The following is a 19855-nucleotide window of genomic DNA, read 5'->3' on the forward strand; positions in this document are numbered from 1 at the left end:
AAGAAGGAGGCATCTTTTTTGGAAGCTGGATGCAATAATCATGGCCACACATCCCTCTTTGGTTCAGGAAGTCTCACTGGTGAGAAATGTGCCAAAGCCTGCCTTTAAGATTGCATTATCTGACTCAGTTTTGGTAACGTATGCAAAGTCAGGAACTTCTTTTCCAGAGCTCAAACAATTAATATATTACTTACTTCTGGCAGAGCAGTAATCAGGATAAGTCAAGAGGAAGGCTGAGAATCTTGTCTCCTCACATCTCAGTGCCTGAAGAATTTATAGTAGTTAAAGGCAATGGAATGAAAATAAAACACTTCCTTACATCCTTTTCTTAGTGTTGTCCTATTTGTAGAGCTATCTGTCTACCAGTCAGCTACCTCAGTGACAGCAGCTATCACAGCTCTGTTACAATACTTCCTATCCCATTCTTCTGACCATCTACAGTGCCAACTGCTTAAAAATAACACCTCCAGGGGCATTGCAGCTGAAATGAGGTATGCCCAATGAAGGATTCTCTGCAGCTATCTTTGCAAGAATCCTTCTTCATCTGTTCCTCTCACATTCATGTAGCCTCACATAACAGCCACCCACTGGGAAAAACAAGCTGCTGTTATTTCTTGGTCTGGAGAATCTCTTCCTGTGCTCAGCTGACTTCGTATCAAATTTGAGAACACGCTTCCAGTGAACAGAACATTTCATTTCACCACTCTCCTGTAAGTGATGCATCACAAAATGAAATGTCCCTGATCCACTCTGTCCCTATGTGCCCTACCACTGGGATTCGAGAGAGGAGGATGTCAGCAGTTGCTCACAGTCTGTCAAGAATCTGCTGCGTCTTTTCTCTAGCAATCTGGCAGCAGCACTGAGAAGACTTCAAGACACATCACACTGTCCCCACCCTATGGATTCCTCACACTCAAGAGTAACAAACCTTTTCATTCTTCAGCATCCAGGCCTGAAGTTAGGTTGTGAAGAGCTTGGGATGTTTGCAAAGGATGGGGATATTGACATAGCTATACTCAGCTTGGGAGATAACTCTGAAAGGTAGAGCATGGGGCTAAAATTCAGCCCAAACCATCCCTTTACAAAGCTGATCAGAGAGAACAGTAAGTAAACAGGCTGATTCTCCCATGCATTATCACTCTGGTTTTCAGACTGATATTATAGTACTGTTTGCCTGGATTAAAAACTGGGCATTTTCAGTGATATCAGTTATGCTCGTCAGGATTAAGAAACTATAATTTTGAAATAGTGGCAGCTGTAAATTAGTTCTACATGTATCATGTTCTACATGTGTTTGCAGGAAGCACTGATGGATATGTTTCAAGAGGCTGAAGTGTTATCTGCTTTCTTCCCATGCATCCTATATGTGTGCAGTCCCATTCTCCCAGATTTCTATCAGTCAATTCCAGCAACTAGGAAATTTTATTTTCTTGATGTACAATTCAGTTTCTGTCTTGTTTTTTTTTTTTTTTTTTTTTTTTTGCTTTTCAGCTTTTTCTTTTTTGTAATGAAGATTCATAACAGAATGCGATATGGTGTGCATCTTGTTCACTCATTGCTTTGGGATCAGGATTTCGTTTTTGTGCCCTTTTGTTTTGCTCTTACCATGGAACAAAGCTCATTTCTCAGAATCAGCTAACTATTTTAAGTTCCTTCCTCTTCAGTCAACTTGCAAAATTGACTCTTTCTCTTGCTACTTTTTTTTGTTAGTAAATTATAATTTGAGTTTTGTATGTCCTTCATTTCAGTTCAAAAGTCTTACTTTAGGATCTTGGCAAAGTTTATTTCATTAAATGTAGTGAACGTGTGAAATGGATATGTTGTAGTTGTTTCCAGGATTACTTTTGTTTTACATGGTTGCTCAAAATTGCAGAATTCAGCCCAGTACTGACAATGTTCCCAACCACAGTGGTAGGCACAAGCTTGCATCTGTGAGTTCAAGTGAAGGACACTTTTTCCTACCTGATTTTTCTTCCTTTTTTCATCACTTCTCCTAAAAAAGAAAAATTCAAGCAAATGAAGAGCAGCAGCTAGGATTTGTGCATAGCAAGGAAATAGCTGTATTTGATGACTTTTTACAGACTAGGTCGTGTGGCAGCAGAAGGGGGAAGAGCAGTTCTGTCAACCAAGAGAGGCTTTGCATTCCTCCAGATGGGAAGATGAATAGAAAGCTCTTCATCTGTAGAAATGTTTCTCTCTATTGTGTTGCTGTCAGAGAAAAGGAGCTTAGTGGAAATGTTTGACACTAAACCAAGAAATAAATTTGAGAATCTGACTACTTCTGGCCTCACATTTGTTGATTCTATTTGCTTCAATTTAATACAGAGTAACATAACATGAACCGGCCAGCTTCACGAAAGCACTGCATTTATATATCTAAAATCCTTAATCTAAACTAGTGACATACTGTGAGGTTCTGCTCATATACTTTGTGATTGTTTTTAACCCCCAAATTTACATGCAGGAGCTGAGTCAGTAGGGGTTTACCCTTCACACACAAGGATCCTTCCTGCTGTCTGACATGGTACCATGAATATGGAGAAGGTCCAGTGAAGGTAGTCTGAACTAAAGCTGGTGTAAACAAAGGCAGAAATTAGTACTGGGTTGACACATGGACTTAAAACCCCTTCAGTTCCTACCACAATAATTTCCCATCCCCTGCCCCTTTTCCTCCAGCTTTCTAGCATGGTGGGACTTTCTCACCTTACCTCCCCAGTAAAATCAACATAGATACATTATTTTTTTGGTTGGTATTCATTTCAGCTACTGTATGCCAAACCTAGCTGTGGTAAACAAATTACAAGACTTTGCAGGCTGGTTCAGATCTGGTTTACCTTTACCTGTAAGATTATGAGATTGCTCCTTTAAGTGAGCAGATTTCTACTTGTTTCTCTCTGAAGGCTGCAACCAAAGAATTAAGTCATGCACACTGGTGTTTGGGGCAAATAAAACTCAAAAAAAAATTGTATCAGTACTTCATCATGTATTTGACATTGGACTAAAAGACAACATCTCATAGCTTCTACATCCTTTGCTTAACTGGTTGGAGTATGGTCCCCGTAACACCAAGACTGTGGCTTCAATCTCTGTATGGGCCATTCACTTAAGAGTTGGACTTGATGACCCTTGTGGATTCCTTCCAACTCAGAATATTCTGTGATCCTGTGATTTGTCAGCCGTTCGTGTCACAAGGTCAGGGAGAAGATGATGGTATGTCCAAAAAGAGAGTAACCTAACGGCATGAAGGCTCAAAAGCAAAGCATTCTGTTCACAAGGCTACAACAACCAATGTCATCAGGACTGATGTGACATCACCTTCACATGCAGTGTTCATGTGAGCTGTAATCTAACCAGGACAGAAGGAAAAACATTGTGCTGTGACCTATATACCTTCTGTTAGGGAGGGAAAGAGGGAGGGAAGGAGGGAAGGAGGGAAGGAAGGAGGGAAGGAAGGAAGGAAGGAAGGAAGGAAGGAAGGAAGGAAGGAAGGAAGGAAGGAAGGAAGGAAGGAAGGAAGGAAGGAAGGAAGGAAGGAAGGAAGGAAGGAAGGAAGGAAGGAAGGAAGGAAGGAAGGAAGGAAGGAAGGAAGGAAGGAAGGAAGGAAGGAAGGAAGGAGGGAAGGAGGGAAGGAGGGAAGGAGGGAAGGAGGGAAGGAGGGAAGGAAGGAAGGAAGGAAGGAAGGAAGGAAGGAAGGAAGGAAGGAAGGAAGGAAGGAAGGAAGGAAGGAAGGAAGGAAGGAAGGAAGGAAGGAAGGAAGGAAGGAAGGAAGGAAGGAAGGAAGGAAGGAAGGAAGGAAGGAAGGAAGGAAGGAAGGAAGGAAGGAAGGAAGGAAGGAAGGAAGGAAGGAAGGAAGGAAGGAAGGAAGGAAGGAACCTCACTCGCAAGGGATTCCCAAGCACTTCCCTCTTTATTCATTTCTCCTCCCATGAAAGTGTTCCACTTCAGCTCGTTCCCTGAGCACTGTCTTACCCTTCCAATAATTTTCCCCTTGGCAAAAATACTAATATAGTGAACCTGTTTGTTAGCTGAGCACCTTCATACTGAGGACAACAGAACTAATTTGAGTGACTTCTCAGGTCATTAAAGCCCAGTATCAATAGATACTATGATAGAGAACAGAATTTTAGGAGACATGTTAGCCTTTGATGTAGCACCTCTCCTGTCATAATGACACAGGTAAAGTGTTGGTTATTCAGCTTTGTTCTATATTTCTAGCAAATGTTTCAATCCTATTTCACAATACAATGCACATAAGAAAATACTTGATGAAATCTCAAGTACATCTTTTTTAATTGTTTGATTTTTGGCATTCTATATGAGTAGGATAAATTAAAGAAATACTGGTGAAAGTAGGTGTTTCCTTGGTTCCATTTCATTGCCACCATCATTCTTTGCAGTATTTCAGAAAGATTTCTGAGGTAGTCTTTGAAAGATGAGCTGGTTATGATTCCACATAAGCCACTGAAAAAATACCAATTACTACTGAAACCCATTTCAAAATTTAAATAATGACATGCTGATTTGGAGAAAGGAAATGGAGGTACAACAGAGATTAAAAAGATTTTATGCCATTGCTTTTGTCTAGCCAAATGAATGAATACAAGAATTTTTTAATGTCAAGAAAAAAACCAAAAATGTTAAGAGAATACTTTCCTTCAGGATATTTCCTTCATTTTTTTTTGCTTTCCTTAAACTGGGGTGGGCAAGAGATAGCTCTTGAGCACTGTAAGTAGGTCAATCACTGTTCTCATGCCCAGACCACATTCCCCACTGTGAGAAGCAGGATAGCAGCGGGGCTTGCATATATGCACTCTCTCTAGGTCGCACGGAGGCTCCTTTCTTTCCTCCCTGAAAACAGTCCCATTTCTCATTGGGGTGGGGGCACACTGGGAAACAATTACTATAATTTGCTTTTGAATTGCTCCCAAGCATTTCCTCTTCCCTTGGTTCTTCAGGTTATGTGAAATGTGTCTTCGAGTTCTAGGCCAAATTCAGGTTTTGCTACATAGTGATGTGGTACAGGAGACCAATGATTTATGTATTAAACAGCCTCCAGACACATATAGCTGGTATGTATACTAAGACTACCTTTTGAGGGGCCTACAAATTGAGGATTATTTTCTGCCATGATGCCATTTCACGAGGAGAATGAAGAGAACGCTTCCCACAAGTCCTAAGCACCTGATAGACTTTTTGACAGTAAATGCGAGGTGAAACATGCCAGATGTTGCATTTCAGGACTGGTGTTTTGACGGTTATCTATTCTATTAAAAATAGATTCCTCTTTAAGAACAAACACAATTATTACTTTTTTTCTTTTTTAACATGCAAATAAACGTGTAATTTGACTGTTAACATTCCTTCATTCATCACTTTTTAAAAGGACTATAAGGACATGCTCAGCCCTCAAGAGACACAGGACTCAGAGGCAAGCTCATTGCTTCATAGACAGAAGTAACTTCATCAAAGTGGGGACCAAAACACTTTGACCTTTGGCCAAAACGCAGTGGCGTTTGAATGATCTTTTTTCACCTAATTCATCTAGAATCACACTCATTGAAACAATTTCTGGTCTCTCACAAAATCAGCAAGTTATAATATTTTCTTGCATTTTGCGGAATTTCTGCATGAAATGGTACAGTGTGAGCATTAACTCTTTTCTTGGCATTTAACTGGATACACTTTCACACACGCAAGCCTTCATATTATTTGAAGGTCAGATTTAAATGGAAAAGGCAAACGTGTAGCAAAAAGACGTGTAGTAAGTCAGAGTCTCCTTCTGAACCTTTATATCTTAAAAGTATATAATCAGTCTTGCCAAGACAAAGTCTTCTTGGACACTTTACCATGCGGCCAGTGGGAAGGAGATGATACACTGGGTTGTTTGACTATAAATTAATTACATTACTTTAATAGTCAAATATTCACTCAGGATGAAAAGAAATGTGCTCCTGAACATTAGTGGATAATGTGTGAATCATTTAATCTATCTGTCTTTTAATTAGACACCTATAAATAAGCTGGCTGTTGCAAGGTGCTCTATAATCAGATTACCTAAACGCTAGCCCTTTCTTGGATCATCGTTTGCAATTACGTGAGATAGCTCCAGATTGTTAATTGCTACTGTTTCTTCTATTATTATTATCATCATCATCATCATCATCATCATTTAAGGAACAGGCAATATGCCCCGTTGCAATTTTGCATGCATGTCTGGGAAAAAAAAGTAGATGACATAAATTGCATGCATAATCTCAGGAGACAATCATTTTAAATCTTAATTGGCTGCCTTTTAAATATCATTTAAGGTCTCGTTTTCTCTGCCTCTCTCTCTCTAGTTAAGAAGGTGTTGTGTCAAAGTCTATTACCTTGCTGGACGTCTCGCCTCTAAGTTTTTTTAAAAAATAGAACCATCAGCAGAGGTTTGAGAGGTCGATAAAGCTTTTAGATTTGGAGATGTTTTCAGGGAGCCCATTTCCTGCGGCTAAGAGTTGTTAATGGAGCTTAAGGAATTATCTTATGACTCGGGCTGGGAGAGCCGTATATTTCTTCGCTCCTGTTCCCTTGTCGAGGCTGAATATGCTCCTGTCAAACTCGCTTAATGAAAAGTAACGCGTCGCTGATTACAGTTTTATTTGGGCTCTATGTAAAAAGCACTGTTAATTTAGCATCCCCTCCTTTGTGTGTTTGAATTTGCCATGGCTGAATGATTTAGAGTCTCTCAGTTTCAAGACGTTTCTCTATGATTTTTTTCCCCTCCTTTTTCTTTCTCAGCCTGCCTTTATATTTCTGCTTTGTACAGACCTACGAGCTGCACGGCTTTCCCTTTCAGCCCTGCAGCTTTCTCTAAAGCAGCAGAACCTGATCTTTGACTTGTGCTATTGAATCAAATGGCAAAATTAATTTCTCACACTCTTCTGTTAATATATTAAAAAAAAAATATATCAAAACAACCAATCAACAAGAACCCCAACCCTTTTGAAAGATCTCTGCATTTCATGGCTGATCTAAGTCATAAGGTTTGTGTACTAAAGCAAGAAACTCTTTTCCCTCCCCCTTAACTGACACGGTCTCCTCTCAGGATGGGCAATGTTTTGGTGTGAGCACACACAGATTTACCAGACCCGAGATACTGCCGGTTCTCTGGTCTGGAGAGCCCTGCTCTTGTTATACAGCAGTCATAAACTTACTCAAACTTGTTTTATAACAACAATAACACGAAAATGAAGGGATAAAGTGTTGATCCGCTTTTCTTTTGGTGTTTCAGAAGCTATCCGCTTCTGGTATTTCAGTGCGCCTTTGCTTTGCCCACAGTGTTATCACCTTCATTTTAAGTCGGGAGGAGGGGAGGGGGATGGGAGAGGGGAGGGTATTGCCTCCCAAACAGCAGGATGTCCGAATTGAATCCTGGACCCGGCCAAAGCCGGCCAGCAAAGACTTGTAAAATTACTTATATGGCTTGCGGGGTCACCAGCAGAGAGCCAGCCCAGGGAGGCCAGCGAGGGCCGGCTCTGCTCGAAGTCAGGGGGCTTTTAAGAGTGAGAGAGATTTGGGTGCTCGGTGGACGAGACCTCTCTTTGCACGCAATCCACACACACACTGGGCTGTCCCTGTGTTAGGAAAAAGAATGGAGTCCCCTTGCACTCTGCAGAGCCTCTGTCGCATGGAAACCGAAGCCCACCGGGAGCCTCCGTGTCCCCTCCAGTCCCTGCACATCCAGCAAGGCTGGCACACACAAACCTCCCCGCTTTAACATCACCGTCGCAGCAGTCGGAGGGGTTTATGCCCCATCCCGCTTGACTCTACCAATGGTCTGAGGGCAGCCCGAACATTCGCCTTTCTCCCCTTCCCTCTCCCTCGCCTCCTTCATCTCCGTCTCTTTAGTTTGGCTGAAAATAATTTGCTTTGTCTAAAGGGTTTCAGAGGCAAAGCTCGCCGGCCGCCCCGGCTGCATTAAAATTCCTGCCGGCCCAGCCTTTTGCTCAGATCGCGGCTCCCCCGAGACTCCACTTTCGCTATTACTGTCAAGTACCCTTGACTCTTTATTTTTGCCCTTTTATCTATTACAACTAATTCGAGTTCTTTTGCCCTTTTCAGTTTAAGACGTGGGCTTTCTGTAAAGCCTCCCCCTGCCACCGAGCTCTCCGGGTGCAGAGCCTTTAGAAATTGAGGGGTTTACTGTCAAAATGAAAATTTCACTTCAAATTATCTCGGCTGATGCACGTTTTCCAGGCCGGGGGCTCCTGTCTGAGCCTTTTGACAGCCAGATCAGCAGAGGGGTTCAGTGATCTCGATAATATCATCCAAGAGAGCGAAAGTCAATACAATGACAGGGAATATGACTGGATACAATCCAATTACGGCTGCTCGCAGAGAGGGGAAGGGCTTGATCTGATCTCCGCACCTGGATTCCTTTATTCAGTCCTTGCACTAACAGGTCTCGCTAGAAACTTCGCAGACTGGAGTATGCTATATTTTGGCTGAGTGTTTTCTCGGTTGCGTTTATAGTTGACTTTATATTTTTTCCCCTTTATTGTACTCTTATTTATTTATTGTGAAGGGGGGTGGACCGACGGGGAGCGGCTGGAATGGGATGGGCGAGGATGCTGGGAGGCAAGGAAGGCTCTTCTGCTTGTCCCGATGTCAGTTTGGTCCTTCGGGTGCTCTCGGTTCTTCCCCGCCGCGCCGGCTGCCGAAGCTCAGGGGTTATAGGCCGGCTCGGGTAAGCCGGGATCTATTATTGCATCGCAGTTTCTTTTCCAGCAGTTCTCCCTCTCTCCCGGTCCGGGGATCAGTAAAGTTTGTTCTCATCCGGGGAAGGAAATGAAATCTTTTAAGCGCCTGTTATCTAAGTGGTAAATTGGCTGCGAGTGCTCCTGAATCACACGTCGAGAGCGCTCTTCCTCCCTCTCTCTTTTTGTTGGCTGCACTCTATTTAATGTCAAAACGGTAAAGCATCTGTACTGAAGTGCTGAAATATTCATGGCGGATCAGCGATTCTCCGCACTGGCAGAGGAGCTGGAAAGCTAAAACGGTTCTTTAAAAGATCAAATTTTCCATGTGAATCAATTGCTCCGCGCGCGGCGGAGGCGACGCCGCGGCAGAGCCCGGCCCTTGGGGGCCGACCCCCGCCCGCCCGCAGCTCGGGAAGGAGGGGAGGGGGAAGGGGGGTATGCTCCCGGCCCGCCGGGCCTCGGCGGGCAGCCGGTGCCCCCGCTGTCGGCCCGGGAGGCGGCCGGGGCCCGGCGCTGCCCCGCGGAGCGCAGCCCAGCATCCCTCCTGCGCGCAGCGTGCCTCCCGGGCTCCGTCCTCATTCCCGCGGCAGCGCTGCGCTGAGCCTCTCTTCCCCTCTCCCGGCAGCCTGTTGACAGTCCTTGGAATTACCGGGATCGGCTCCGAGGGGGAATTTGAAACACGGAAGTTGTTTGTTGCCCAATGCAAAACGCCACCACTTGTGTTACCTCTGAAACAGACAATTTATTGGAGTGAGCATACCTTTTAACATATTCTTTTTTTTTTTTTTTGTCAAGATAAATTTGTGCAGTAGGTGTAAACTTAGTAGAAGTGCTGTTTGTGAATTATATGCTAACAAGGAAATCAGGAGGAAAAACTCTCGAAAAGTCTTTATAACTAATATCGGCATGCCTTAAATTAAATCTGAATTAAAATTTCCCGTTTGTAAACTTTCGGATGTAAACTTTATAAGTAGGTCTACACTATAGTACGTGCTTTTTGGACATGGAATTAAATAACTTTCACGACATTGATCCCTTAAAGTCGCAGCCAGGAGAAAATGTTCAGAACAGCAATGAGCAAAGTCTTTCCGTTGAACTGAGCAAACTGAACTTTAAATCCTCGTTTATGTTGTTTGTTAAAAAAAAAAAAAAGGAAGAAAAAGTTTTATATTTAAATTTAAACTCTTGCAAGTCTCTTTTCAGTGTAGCTGACTCTTCAAGCGTTAGAAAGTCCTTTGCCCCTCGGCGGGCCTGTTAGGAACAAAACATTTTGCTTCCTGATTTGGGAAACGCCAGAAACTCTTTGTTTGAGTCATGGTGGGCCAGGTTTGAGAGCTGCCCCTTGAGCACATTGGCGCCGTTCCCCACCGCGCGTCCCAAGGCGCCCGTTTCCAGAATGGCTCCTTTGGTGGTAGCCCAGGAAACTGTTGTGTTGCTCAGGGCTTGGTTTAAAGTACTGTGCCTGAACAGGGGGTCGTGAAACACCCCGTCCACCCAGTTCCTGAGGTTGGTGACCGGCGAATCCTGGTGCCTGTCGATGACGCTGACCGGGGCGGGAGCGGCGGCGGCGGCCGAGCCCCCCGGCCTTTTCAGCATGCAGGAGGGGTACTCGGCCTGGTTGAGGGAGGTGGCAGTGTGCGCCAGGGACCAAATCCTGGGCTTCGCCTCCAGCAGCTGCTGCCCCTGCTGGAAGCACATCTTGGACTCGCAGCCGCGCTGCCGAGCGCCCAGCGGGTCGGGGCCGCACTCCTCCGCCGCCGTCTTCAGGCAGCTCCGCGCCCGCTCTGCCACCGCCGCCTCCTCCTCCTCCTCCTCCTCTTCCTCCCCGGAGGCAGCCGGCGGCGGCATCTTGGCGGGGAGCTCGGCGGCCCGCGGCGGGTGGCTGCCGCCCGGGAGCGGGAGCGGGTGCGGATGCGGGAGCGGGTGCGGGAAGGGCCGCCTCAGCTCGCACTCCGAGCTCTCCGACTCGGCGGCGTCCAAGTCCTCCAGGTCGCTGAGCTCCAGCTCCTTCTCCTCCTTGCCCGTGGGTTCTGCGGGGCGGGGGCGGGGGAAGGGACAGTAAAAACAAGACACACGGTCACTGTCGGCGCCGCGCTGCCCCGCGGCCGCCCCCACCAGCGAGGCCCGCGGCCGCCCCCACCAGCGAGGCCCGCCCCGGGGGCGAGCTGCCGGCCGAGCCCCCGCGGCCGCACCGCTAAGTGCCTGGTTTTAGCAGGGTACCCTCGGCTTTCCCGCTCTTCATCGCCTCTTCCTGCGAACCCTCCTCCTCCTCCTCGTCCTCTTCCTCATAGGGCCGCTTCTCGTCAGAGCACTTGTTCCGCGGGGGCCAGGTCATCTTGTTCTCCTTCTTGAGCCGCCGGCGGGCGTTGGCGAACCAGGTGGAGACCTGGGTGAGGGTCATCTTGGTGATGATGGCCAGCATGATCTTCTCGCCCTTAGTGGGGTAGGGGTTCTTGCGGTGCTCCTGCAGCCAGGCCTTCAGCGTGCTGGTCGTCTCTCGGGTGGCGTTTTTTCTCCGCGTCCCACCGTCCATCGTCCCGTACCTGCAGGCAGGGCGGAGCCCCCGGAATGTGACACCTCGCTCTCGCCCCCCGCCCGGTCTCACCTGCCCGCCGCGGGGTCCCAGAGCCCCGGCCCCGGCCGCTTGCCTGCGGCATCCCCCAGAGGGTGGCTGGACCGGAGAGGGGGGAGATGGGTGAGGACAGCTCGATTTTAAGAGGGATGAGGATAGCTCAGCTTTATGAGGGAGACCAGCCTAGAGAATTCAAGCCGAGGAGGGAAAGCAAGAGGGAAGGGTTCAGCCAGCAGCAACAGCGGGCGATGCAAATTTCCGCTCTGCCTTGGCGGTGGTGGCGGAAAGAGGGAAGGAATCGTCTGCTTTTATCTGCGGTAAAGTCAATGTCAACATTTGGGGGAGCAAGAAAATCCTAGCAGCTTGCAAACTCACAGAAATACCTCTTTCCGCTCGTTTTATTAGTCCCCCCCAAACAAAATTCATCTGGGTGACCCCAGGGTGTAAGTGTTAATAGAAATATATTTCCTCTTACTCCTTTTATTAGTAATCTCCTCTACCCTTTTGTTCCTGAAATTGTAGGAACCTAACGCAGATGACACTGGGCTGCGACTGAATATTTAATGCACATCCTCCAGGAAAGGTCACTGGCGCCCAATGGGCCTCTGAGCTGGGAACGGTGCGTAAGGGGTTTGCGCTGGTTTAAAACTAATAAATATACACGGGATGCCCAAGCCTGCCTCCGCGCAGGGAAAGGTAATTACCGCCCCGGTTAAGAGGGATTGCCCCCCGCGCTACCGACCGCCCGGGGGGCGGAGGACCCCGTGTCGGTGTGGGGAAGGGGAGGCGGCATGGCTGGAGCCGGGAGATGCTGAGCGGCGAGGAGACAGGTTGGCGGGGCGGGGCGGGGAGAGGCGATGGCGGGGAGGGGGTGGCGGGGGTGGAGGGCAGCGAGCGGGGCCAGGGTGGGGATGGCGCTTACCTGTCGTACTGGTACTGGCTGAGGGTGTGATCGTAGGGGTAGTAGGCAGCCGCCGGGGCGATGCCCGCATGCGCAGAGCCGCTCCCGTCCTTCGCATCCAAACTGTTCTGCAAGAGACACCGCCCGCCGCCCTCAGCCCCCGCCGCCGGGAGAGCCCGGCCCCGCCGCCCGGCTCCCCCGCCCGCGTCCCGGAGCGGCGCGAAGGACCTGCCGGGGGGCCCTCGGCCGCGGAGCCTGGCCACATCAATAGCGATATTAACTCTCGCTGTTACGGTGCAGGCGGAAAAAAAAGAAAAAAAAAAAAGGCTGTATGGGAAGAGCGCATCATTTTCTTGCAAGCCCGGGTCTGGGTCGCGCTAAACTGCCCGCCCGGACAGGCCCTCCGCACTCGGCCGCCAGCTCATCAGGCGCGACTTTTAATTGCGTTACCATGAGGAGCGAGCGCCGGGCTGGAACAGCTGCTGACCGCGGGGCTGGACGCGGGGAGTGCACGGCGGGGCGGAGGAGAAGCGCCCGGGGCTGCCGCCGCCCGGGGCTGGAGGGGGTCCCGCCGAGCGGCCTCGCCCCGGGGGCACGGGGGGAGCGCGGAGCCGGCCGGAGGGAGAGCGGGAGGGAGCGAGCCAGCATCCCCCGGGGCGGCTTACCAAGGAGTAGAAGGCGGGAGCCTCGGTACCGTAGGTCACGTAGTTTCCATAGCCCTGGGGCCCGGCGTAGGGTCCGCCGTAGACCCCCAGGGCGGCGGCGGAGTTGAGCTCGTGTCGGGCTGTAGCGAGCAGGCGGCTCTCGTACACCGGGCAGTACACGGGGGTCTGGGCGGAGGCGGCCGCCCCCGTCTCAGCCAGCGTCCGGCTGCTGGTCTCGCAGCAGGTCGTCAGGGAGTTGGTGCTCATCAGGAACTGGAGGGAAAGAGAGCGGCGCTGAGGGCGGGGTGGGGGGAACTTCCTAAAGTGAAACCAAGTTTGGGTTCGGTTGATTTTAGAATGTGTGAGTTTGGTGGGGTTTTGTTTGGGTTTGTTTTGCTTTGTTTTTTTTTTTTTTTTTTTTTTTCAAACCAGGTCGTAGCTTTGGGGTGTCGCCCGCCCTCCTCCCTCCCTCCCTTGCCGTATTTTACTTCAATTGTGATAGAAACGCTCTGGAGAAGCGCAGAGGTACAAGTATTTTATCAGTTTTTTAAAACGACTCCACAACATCAGAACGCCCCGTGACTGTGGATGTTTAATCCTCTATAATACATTCCTCAGGCCCTCTCCATTTAAAAGCTAACCTTTCCTGGGGTGTTTTCGTAAGATTGGGGTTTACACCGTTTTCTCCTCTTGCCGCACAATGATTCCCATCTGCGTTTTAAACCTTTTTTTCGAAGTCATTCATGCATATTTATTTTGACTGCAGATTTGTACCAGCCACGCACGCATCTGTTATTAACCTGCTGGTTTAGAATATCCCATTCTGTTTCTACGGTCCGGACCTCCGTACGTCTATGTTTAATTGATAAACTGTGAATTTAATCGTGAAAGAGAAAAAAATAAAAAGGGAGGGGTGGGGGTTGGGGATCTCTAGCTCCCCTTCTCACCTCTCTCATCTCTGTAATCATCTCCCACGCATCTTTATCACCCCCAAACACCCTAAATCCCACATGTTTCTTCCCATTTTAAAACTGGTGCCCGACACAGAACTTGGTCATCTTGGAAAGCTGCGGGGCGAGCATCTGCTTTGCCGCTACCGCGTGCGGGAGAGGATCGCTGCCGCCCTCATCCCGGAGGGAAGGCATCCATAAGGACTGAAATTTAATCAATTAACGTTGGTAGGCAAAAACTCTTACCTGGGGTGCTGAGGAGTAAGGGTAGCCAAACTGAGGATAGGACATGGTACAGAGGCTCCCAGTTATCTACAAACAAGGCGAGGCGTCTGATCTGCACGCTATTGCAGCCTGGCTCTGCTCTGTTGTACCAATTGATTGGTAACCACAGGTCCCTAGATGCTTATAGGACGAAGCAGAAAACCACACATTTAATTTATTTACATGAAAACTTAAACTTTTTTTTTTTCCTATGTACGGAGATTTTAGTACCTTTCCCGCTATAACTACGACACAGAAATAATTGTTACATGTAGGCTCCGAGACAGGCAGACGTGATGGCAAAAATAAATACTTTGCACCCACGGAAAAATAAAAGGTGGGAAGAAGAAAAGTGATACAAATTCATCAGCTCACCAGAGCGCTGTTTTAAAAGAGCCGAGCCTCTGACGTCACGCAAAACCTACTCAAATTAACCTGCCTGTAAGTTTAACACTCATTTTCGGGAATAGTTCCCCTGCCATGGAAAATAGACTCTCCAGCATCGCCTTCAACCTGCCTAACAGGGGCGAAAAGTTTGGGAAGCTCTTCGGTGGCAGCAACGCCTGCTTACAACATATATATTTCTGCGGGCAAGGGAAGGAAATGAATGTTTTTAATCTGGAGGATCAATGTTGTATCAGCTATTTTCCCCACCCTCCTTAGTCACTGAAAGGCTAGTAAGCACTTTTAATTAGAAATTAATTAATGAGCAGCTGCTTCTTCCCACCCCACAGTAATAATTAGTCTCAATTACAAACAAGACATATGAAGGGACACACGACTGAGTCTTCATTTAAGATTTAATCAACAGTTAAAATTAGCGCTAACGCTAACAATAAAGCACATGATAAGCAATCCTGCTTTTCTTTTCGGCTTTTATTCCAGGCGTGTGATTACAGGTAGAAAACCCTACGAGCGTCTTCCGGGGAATGATGGAAAAGATGTGACTTTTCACGTTAAAACGACTTTGATCCCGTCTCAAACTTCCAACACCCCCTTCTACCCTACCCATCCCACCGCTGCCATCAGCCTCCCTACCCTCCAGGGGTCTGGGACCCCCCCCCCCCACACAAGCAGGCAGCAACCCCCCTGTGCTGCACGCTCGGAGGGAGCGGGCCGTGGGGGGAAGATGCTGGCAGCCCCAGCACCTCTCCCCCGACGGCCGGCACCACCGAGGCAGGGCGGGCAGGCAGCCCCCGGGAGGACGGGGGAAGCGGAGGAGTCAGCTCCGAGGCTGAAGCTGGGCTGCTGGTGCAGTCGAACGCTGCTCCATGGTGTGCAGACTTGCTCAGAGAGATTCCTGGGTTCAGACATGTGAATAGCCCCAGGGTCACACTCTAATTAATGATGATATTCTCTTCTTCTCCCCAGCTGGAAGACTGCCTCCCAGAAACGAATCTGCCCACACTGACAGCTCGATTGAGGGTGATTGATGACTATCTGGAGACCACAGTACACATAATATAATATCTGCTGCGTAATTGCTTTAATTTACAGATGAAAATACTAGTTCTCAGATCGACTTAGACTACAACAAGAGGCGTTTTATGGCGCTTTAGAGTGTTTGCAAATAAAAGATATCAGATAAAGTACATGCAAATTATCCTGACAGCTCAGTATCTGTAGCCGGGAGAAACGTATAAAGAAAGGGAATCAAATGACATAAATAATCGGTTTGGAATTCTGTATTGATTTTTGGATGGGAAGAAAGTGCATTTTTTTTCCTCACCTGAAATGCTAATTCCTTTTTATTTCTGAGAATATTAATAACTTTGCCATTGGGTTTCTTATATAGAAAGGCTTCTCTGTTCCTCCTCCTGCGTTATACCATGATGCTGCCAAAGTATAACGATACTTTTAGCGACTCTGTACCAGCAGCTTCCTTCTGTGCGGAGTGTTGACGGACTATTGCATTGTTTGGGAAGAAAAGACACCCAGTGTTTACACAATGGTCTGCAGGCAGTGTTCCGTGCCGCTCCCTCTGCCTCCTGTGCCCATTGCGCTGGGGGATGTTTGTTTAAGCTCCAGAATAAAACTCACCGGTGCTAGGGAAGAAAATAGTTGCACTTATCTCAAGAGCGGCTCGGTGTAAAGCACTATAATTAGCTGGGAGAGCTGGAGAACTGCCTGAAGAAGTCCTCCCAGTTTTCCAGGCTACAGTTTGGGAAATGTCCTGAAGTTGTGGTTTATTTTTTTTTTTTTTTTTTTTTTTTTTTTTTTTTTTCCACTGCAGATGTAAAGTCTGCAGTGGCCAACAATACACTACAGGTTTTGATATTTAGATGAGTCCATTAAACTTTAAAATACAAGGAGAAATTCAATATTTATAGTCCTTGTCTATTTATATATCACAGTTGTCTTTCACTGCGCCATGCAAATACTCTAGTGCCCATTTTCGCACTGAACTTTCCTGTATTAATCATGATAATTATTTGTCATTTTTCTTTGCAGCCTGCCTGCTCTATTACTTTACCCCCGGTCAGCTTTGTGTCAGTTCCAATCTGTATTCCCTAGAAAGCAGTCATTAAAAAACCTCCACCAAAACAAACAAACAAAAAGAAAATCGACAAAAAAAACTTAATAACCTTAAACACTTAAACGCTGAAAGCTGACATTACGTCCTCCCCCACTGTTGATGTCTTGTTTCACTTACAGTCTACAAATAATGGCCCTTTGTTGATAAGAAACTCAACACAATTATATTTCATCTTGAATTTTTGGTGCCAGAGCACAAACATGCATTAAGCCTCACAATGATTTAAAATAACCTTTGTGGTCCTTTCACATAAACAACGTAACACTGTTCAAATCCAAGCAAAGACGCTTAATGCTGTAGGCTATATCCTTAAGCATTTGGAAAATGCAAGTCTTTGCTGTGCAATAAAAATTGATCCTCGTCAAAGCCCCTTTCCTGTACAATGCAGTTAACAGCTTTCGAGAAAGAAACACACACAGCTTTCTCCAAAGTTTGAGCAAGGAAACCCATGGCGATCAATAGGAAACGCTGGAGAGTTCCCTTCTGGTCAGAACCAGCCTGCACACTCAGGCGAGCAGGAATTTCCCATCCAAAGCCTAGCCAGGTCTCTCTCTCAGGGTTATGAGCTTTTCCTCTGAGAACCTGGAGCCAATGCTCATACAAGTTTTATTGTAAAAACATGGAATGAGAATGAAAGAGTGTGATGCTGGAACAGGCCACAGCAGGTAAAACAGAACCTCTTCAGGACTCAGGCTTTGATGGACGTCTTCAGGGACATGATCTAGAGGCAGTTAATGCAGCTACACTTACTATCTGCGTTTTCATCGCCTTCTCTTTTGGAGGGGTTATTGCCACTCCTGGAAATATTTCAGCAACGGAATTTGCTTATGGGCTAAACAGACTTTAGTGAGCTCTTTCAGTCGAGTTTGCTTTCTTTTCATGTTACAGACTTAAAGCAACATTTGACACAGCCTGACAAACGCTCTGAAGCTCTATGTCTTGCCCATTTGGAGTCTGACATGGAACCGAGGGCAGCCTACAACATTTTCAAGTAGGTTAGCTCCCATAAACTTGCTATTTGACAATATCACGTTGGTCTTTTTTTCCTGAGCTAATTTGAGGTGTAACTGCACCTCCTGCACTCTGGATCGAGGCACAGTGAGACGATGCTGCCGACCTGCACAAACCCATGCCATGGCTTGGGATTGGCAGAGCCATGATGACCAACAGAACAGTTGCATAAGAAGGCACTGCTAATTAATTTACTCAGTTTACAACTACATGTAAAATCAGTTGTTCAAAGCTATCCATTTGAATGCTTTCATTTTGTAAATCTTCAATCCTCTTGGCAAACAATCTAGATTAGAGCAGAAAGGCCTCACATGCTCATTCTGTTCTTTGTACTTATTAACTTTTCACACTTAAGAACTAGAGCCAGCACTTTCTCTCTCTCTCTCTCTCTCTTACATGCACACCTACACTCACGCACCTACACCCCCACACCAAACTTTTCAGCAAGAGAAGCAAATGCTGTGACCTGGGCAGGTGCTCTATGGCTATAGATGGACCCCACAACATGCCCACATTTACCTGCTCGGTGCAGAGCATCGCAACTACGTTTTCACTAGCAAAGCAAAGATTGTTTAAGATTTCCTTTCTCAGCTCCTGTACCCCCAGTGCTGCAGACCTGCAGGCATTCAGACGCCACCACCTTTGAGCTCTCTGGCAGCCGACAGCTTCAACTTACTTCCCTGCGAAGGCAAAACTTTCCTGCTTGCAAGGTCACATTCTGTCTTTTAAAGTTCGTCTTAAAATCCAGAAAGTTTGACTCAGTACCTTACCTTAGTGCTCGCTGAATATCATATCCACACCCCCTTCCCAAGAAATAACACACGTATGTTAAAATACATTTACCCTCTGTCCTAGGTAAAGATTGCACAAAGCCAAATGATTCATCACGGATAGTTTCTCTTCCCTCCAGCAGTTCGTTTTCAGCTGCCTTGCTGCTAAAGCAGGCTCCGAAGGAGAAGGGGGGCGGGGGAGTAAGCCCCACCGCTGCCCTCCACCCTCTGCTTCCATAGAGACACACACACACACACATACACACACACACACACACTGACAAGCATCATCACCAAAAGAAGAAATTTTTTACCTGCGATCACTCCAGGCTTCGGCTAAAATCTGGTAGCGATGGCTGTGCCATGGTAGGGCTTCTCTCCTCCGTTCTGCGCTGGCTGGCGTGGCAGGGAGCTGCGGGGAGCTAACGCAGACATGTCTCAGTGCGCGGTACCTGCGCGGCGCGGCACGGAGCCTTCGGTCCCCAGGCGCCACAGCCACTCCACTAACCCCCTGTACCAGAGTGACGCTCAAGTGAATAGTTCCACTGATCACACTCTTTCCTACTGATTAACACTTTCCAACACGACCAGGCATTCCACTTCCAACTTTTCCCGTTTTAAAACAGAAGCAGCCAGCGCCGCTTGCTTCCGCGGGTTATAAACGCCGTCTGGGGCGTGGGGGACACCATAATTAATAGCAGGTTAGTAAAATTAGTGCTGCCACTCCAATTGTTGTCCTTGTTGCCAACAATAATTGCATTGATTCTGGAAGGACACGAATGTCCTCCATTTAACCTAATGATCTGCGGGTTGCACACGCTGTACGGCAGCCGTGGCGGTGATTAACTGCGCGCACCTCCAAACTATCATTTATCTCCGCGAGTCACGACTGAAAGGCGCTAAACTTACAGGCAACTCTCCCTGCCTCTCTCGCCGTCTTTGTTTCCCTCCCGCTGGAGGAGGCGGGCTGGGACGTCGGCGTGGCCCTGCGCACAGGAGACGGGCACCTGTACCTGTCCCCCCGGCCGCCTCGGCTTTATTCATAGCCCGGGGGCAGCGCGGCGGGTTCGGGCGCCGCGGAGCTGCCGGGGACTGCCTGGGCCAGCGCCCCCCGGCCGCGGGGAGGGGGCAAGGGGGGGCGGCGCGGTAGCGCCCGGCACCGGGGACCCGCTCCCTGCAGCGCCCCCGAGGCTGGCTACGCCGGCCCTGCCCGCCCTGGGCGCAGCCCCAGCGGGGCTGCCCGGGCACCGGGGACTCCCTCCGGGCGGAGGTGGGGGCGCAGCCGAGCGGGGAGGGGGGGCAGGTGCCGGCGGCAGCCGCAAGCGGGTCGGGGCAGGAGCGCTTGTTCCCGCTTGTCCTCTCCGTCCTGCTGCGCCCGTCCCTCCGTCCGTCCCGCAGGCTGCCACCGCCACCGCCGCTCTCCCTGCGGAGGAGTTACACGGGCCCGAGGCTGGGCGAAGCGGCAGCGAGCT

General features: G+C 48.2%; 1 protein-coding gene and 1 long non-coding RNA gene across 2 annotated transcripts; one reads left to right on the top strand and one right to left on the bottom strand.

Annotated features, from left to right (window-relative positions):
- Positions 1–9467: 9467 nt before the first annotated feature.
- Positions 9468–15063, bottom strand: IRX4 (iroquois homeobox 4). Its single transcript, XM_014880499.2, has 5 exons — positions 14049–15063; positions 12874–13125; positions 12230–12336; positions 10956–11278; positions 9468–10765 (listed from the first exon to the last, which is right to left on the bottom strand). The coding sequence occupies exons 1-5, from the start codon at positions 14091–14093 to the stop codon at positions 9990–9992; spliced, it is 1503 nt and encodes a 500-aa protein (XP_014735985.1). The 5' UTR covers positions 14094–15063; the 3' UTR covers positions 9468–9989.
- On the top strand, positions 10963–16362 carry LOC148225357 (uncharacterized). Its single transcript, XR_015806233.1, has 3 exons — positions 10963–11125; positions 11830–11926; positions 15438–16362. It is a non-coding gene; the product is annotated as an uncharacterized LOC148225357 (long non-coding RNA).
- The last annotated feature ends 3493 nt before the right edge of the window (positions 16363–19855 follow it).

This window comes from Sturnus vulgaris, chromosome 1, assembly GCF_052056855.1.
Source record: "Sturnus vulgaris isolate bStuVul1 chromosome 1, bStuVul1.hap1, whole genome shotgun sequence".
NCBI classification, from domain to species: domain Eukaryota; kingdom Metazoa; phylum Chordata; class Aves; order Passeriformes; family Sturnidae; genus Sturnus; species Sturnus vulgaris.

Bases quoted from the DNA above. Each gene is read 5' to 3' on its own strand.
- IRX4 (XM_014880499.2), bottom strand. From the start codon at position 14,093: ATGTCCTATCCTCAGTTTGGCTACCCTTACTCCTCAGCACCCCAG. The intron at 12,337-12,873 runs GTAAGCCGCCCC...TGTCTCTTGCAG, and splicing joins CTCCCGCCTTCTACTCCTTG to AACAGTTTGGATGCGAAGGA. The intron at 11,279-12,229 runs GTAAGCGCCATC...CCCTGCCTGCAG, and splicing joins AGCCAGTACCAGTACGACAG to GTACGGGACGATGGACGGTG.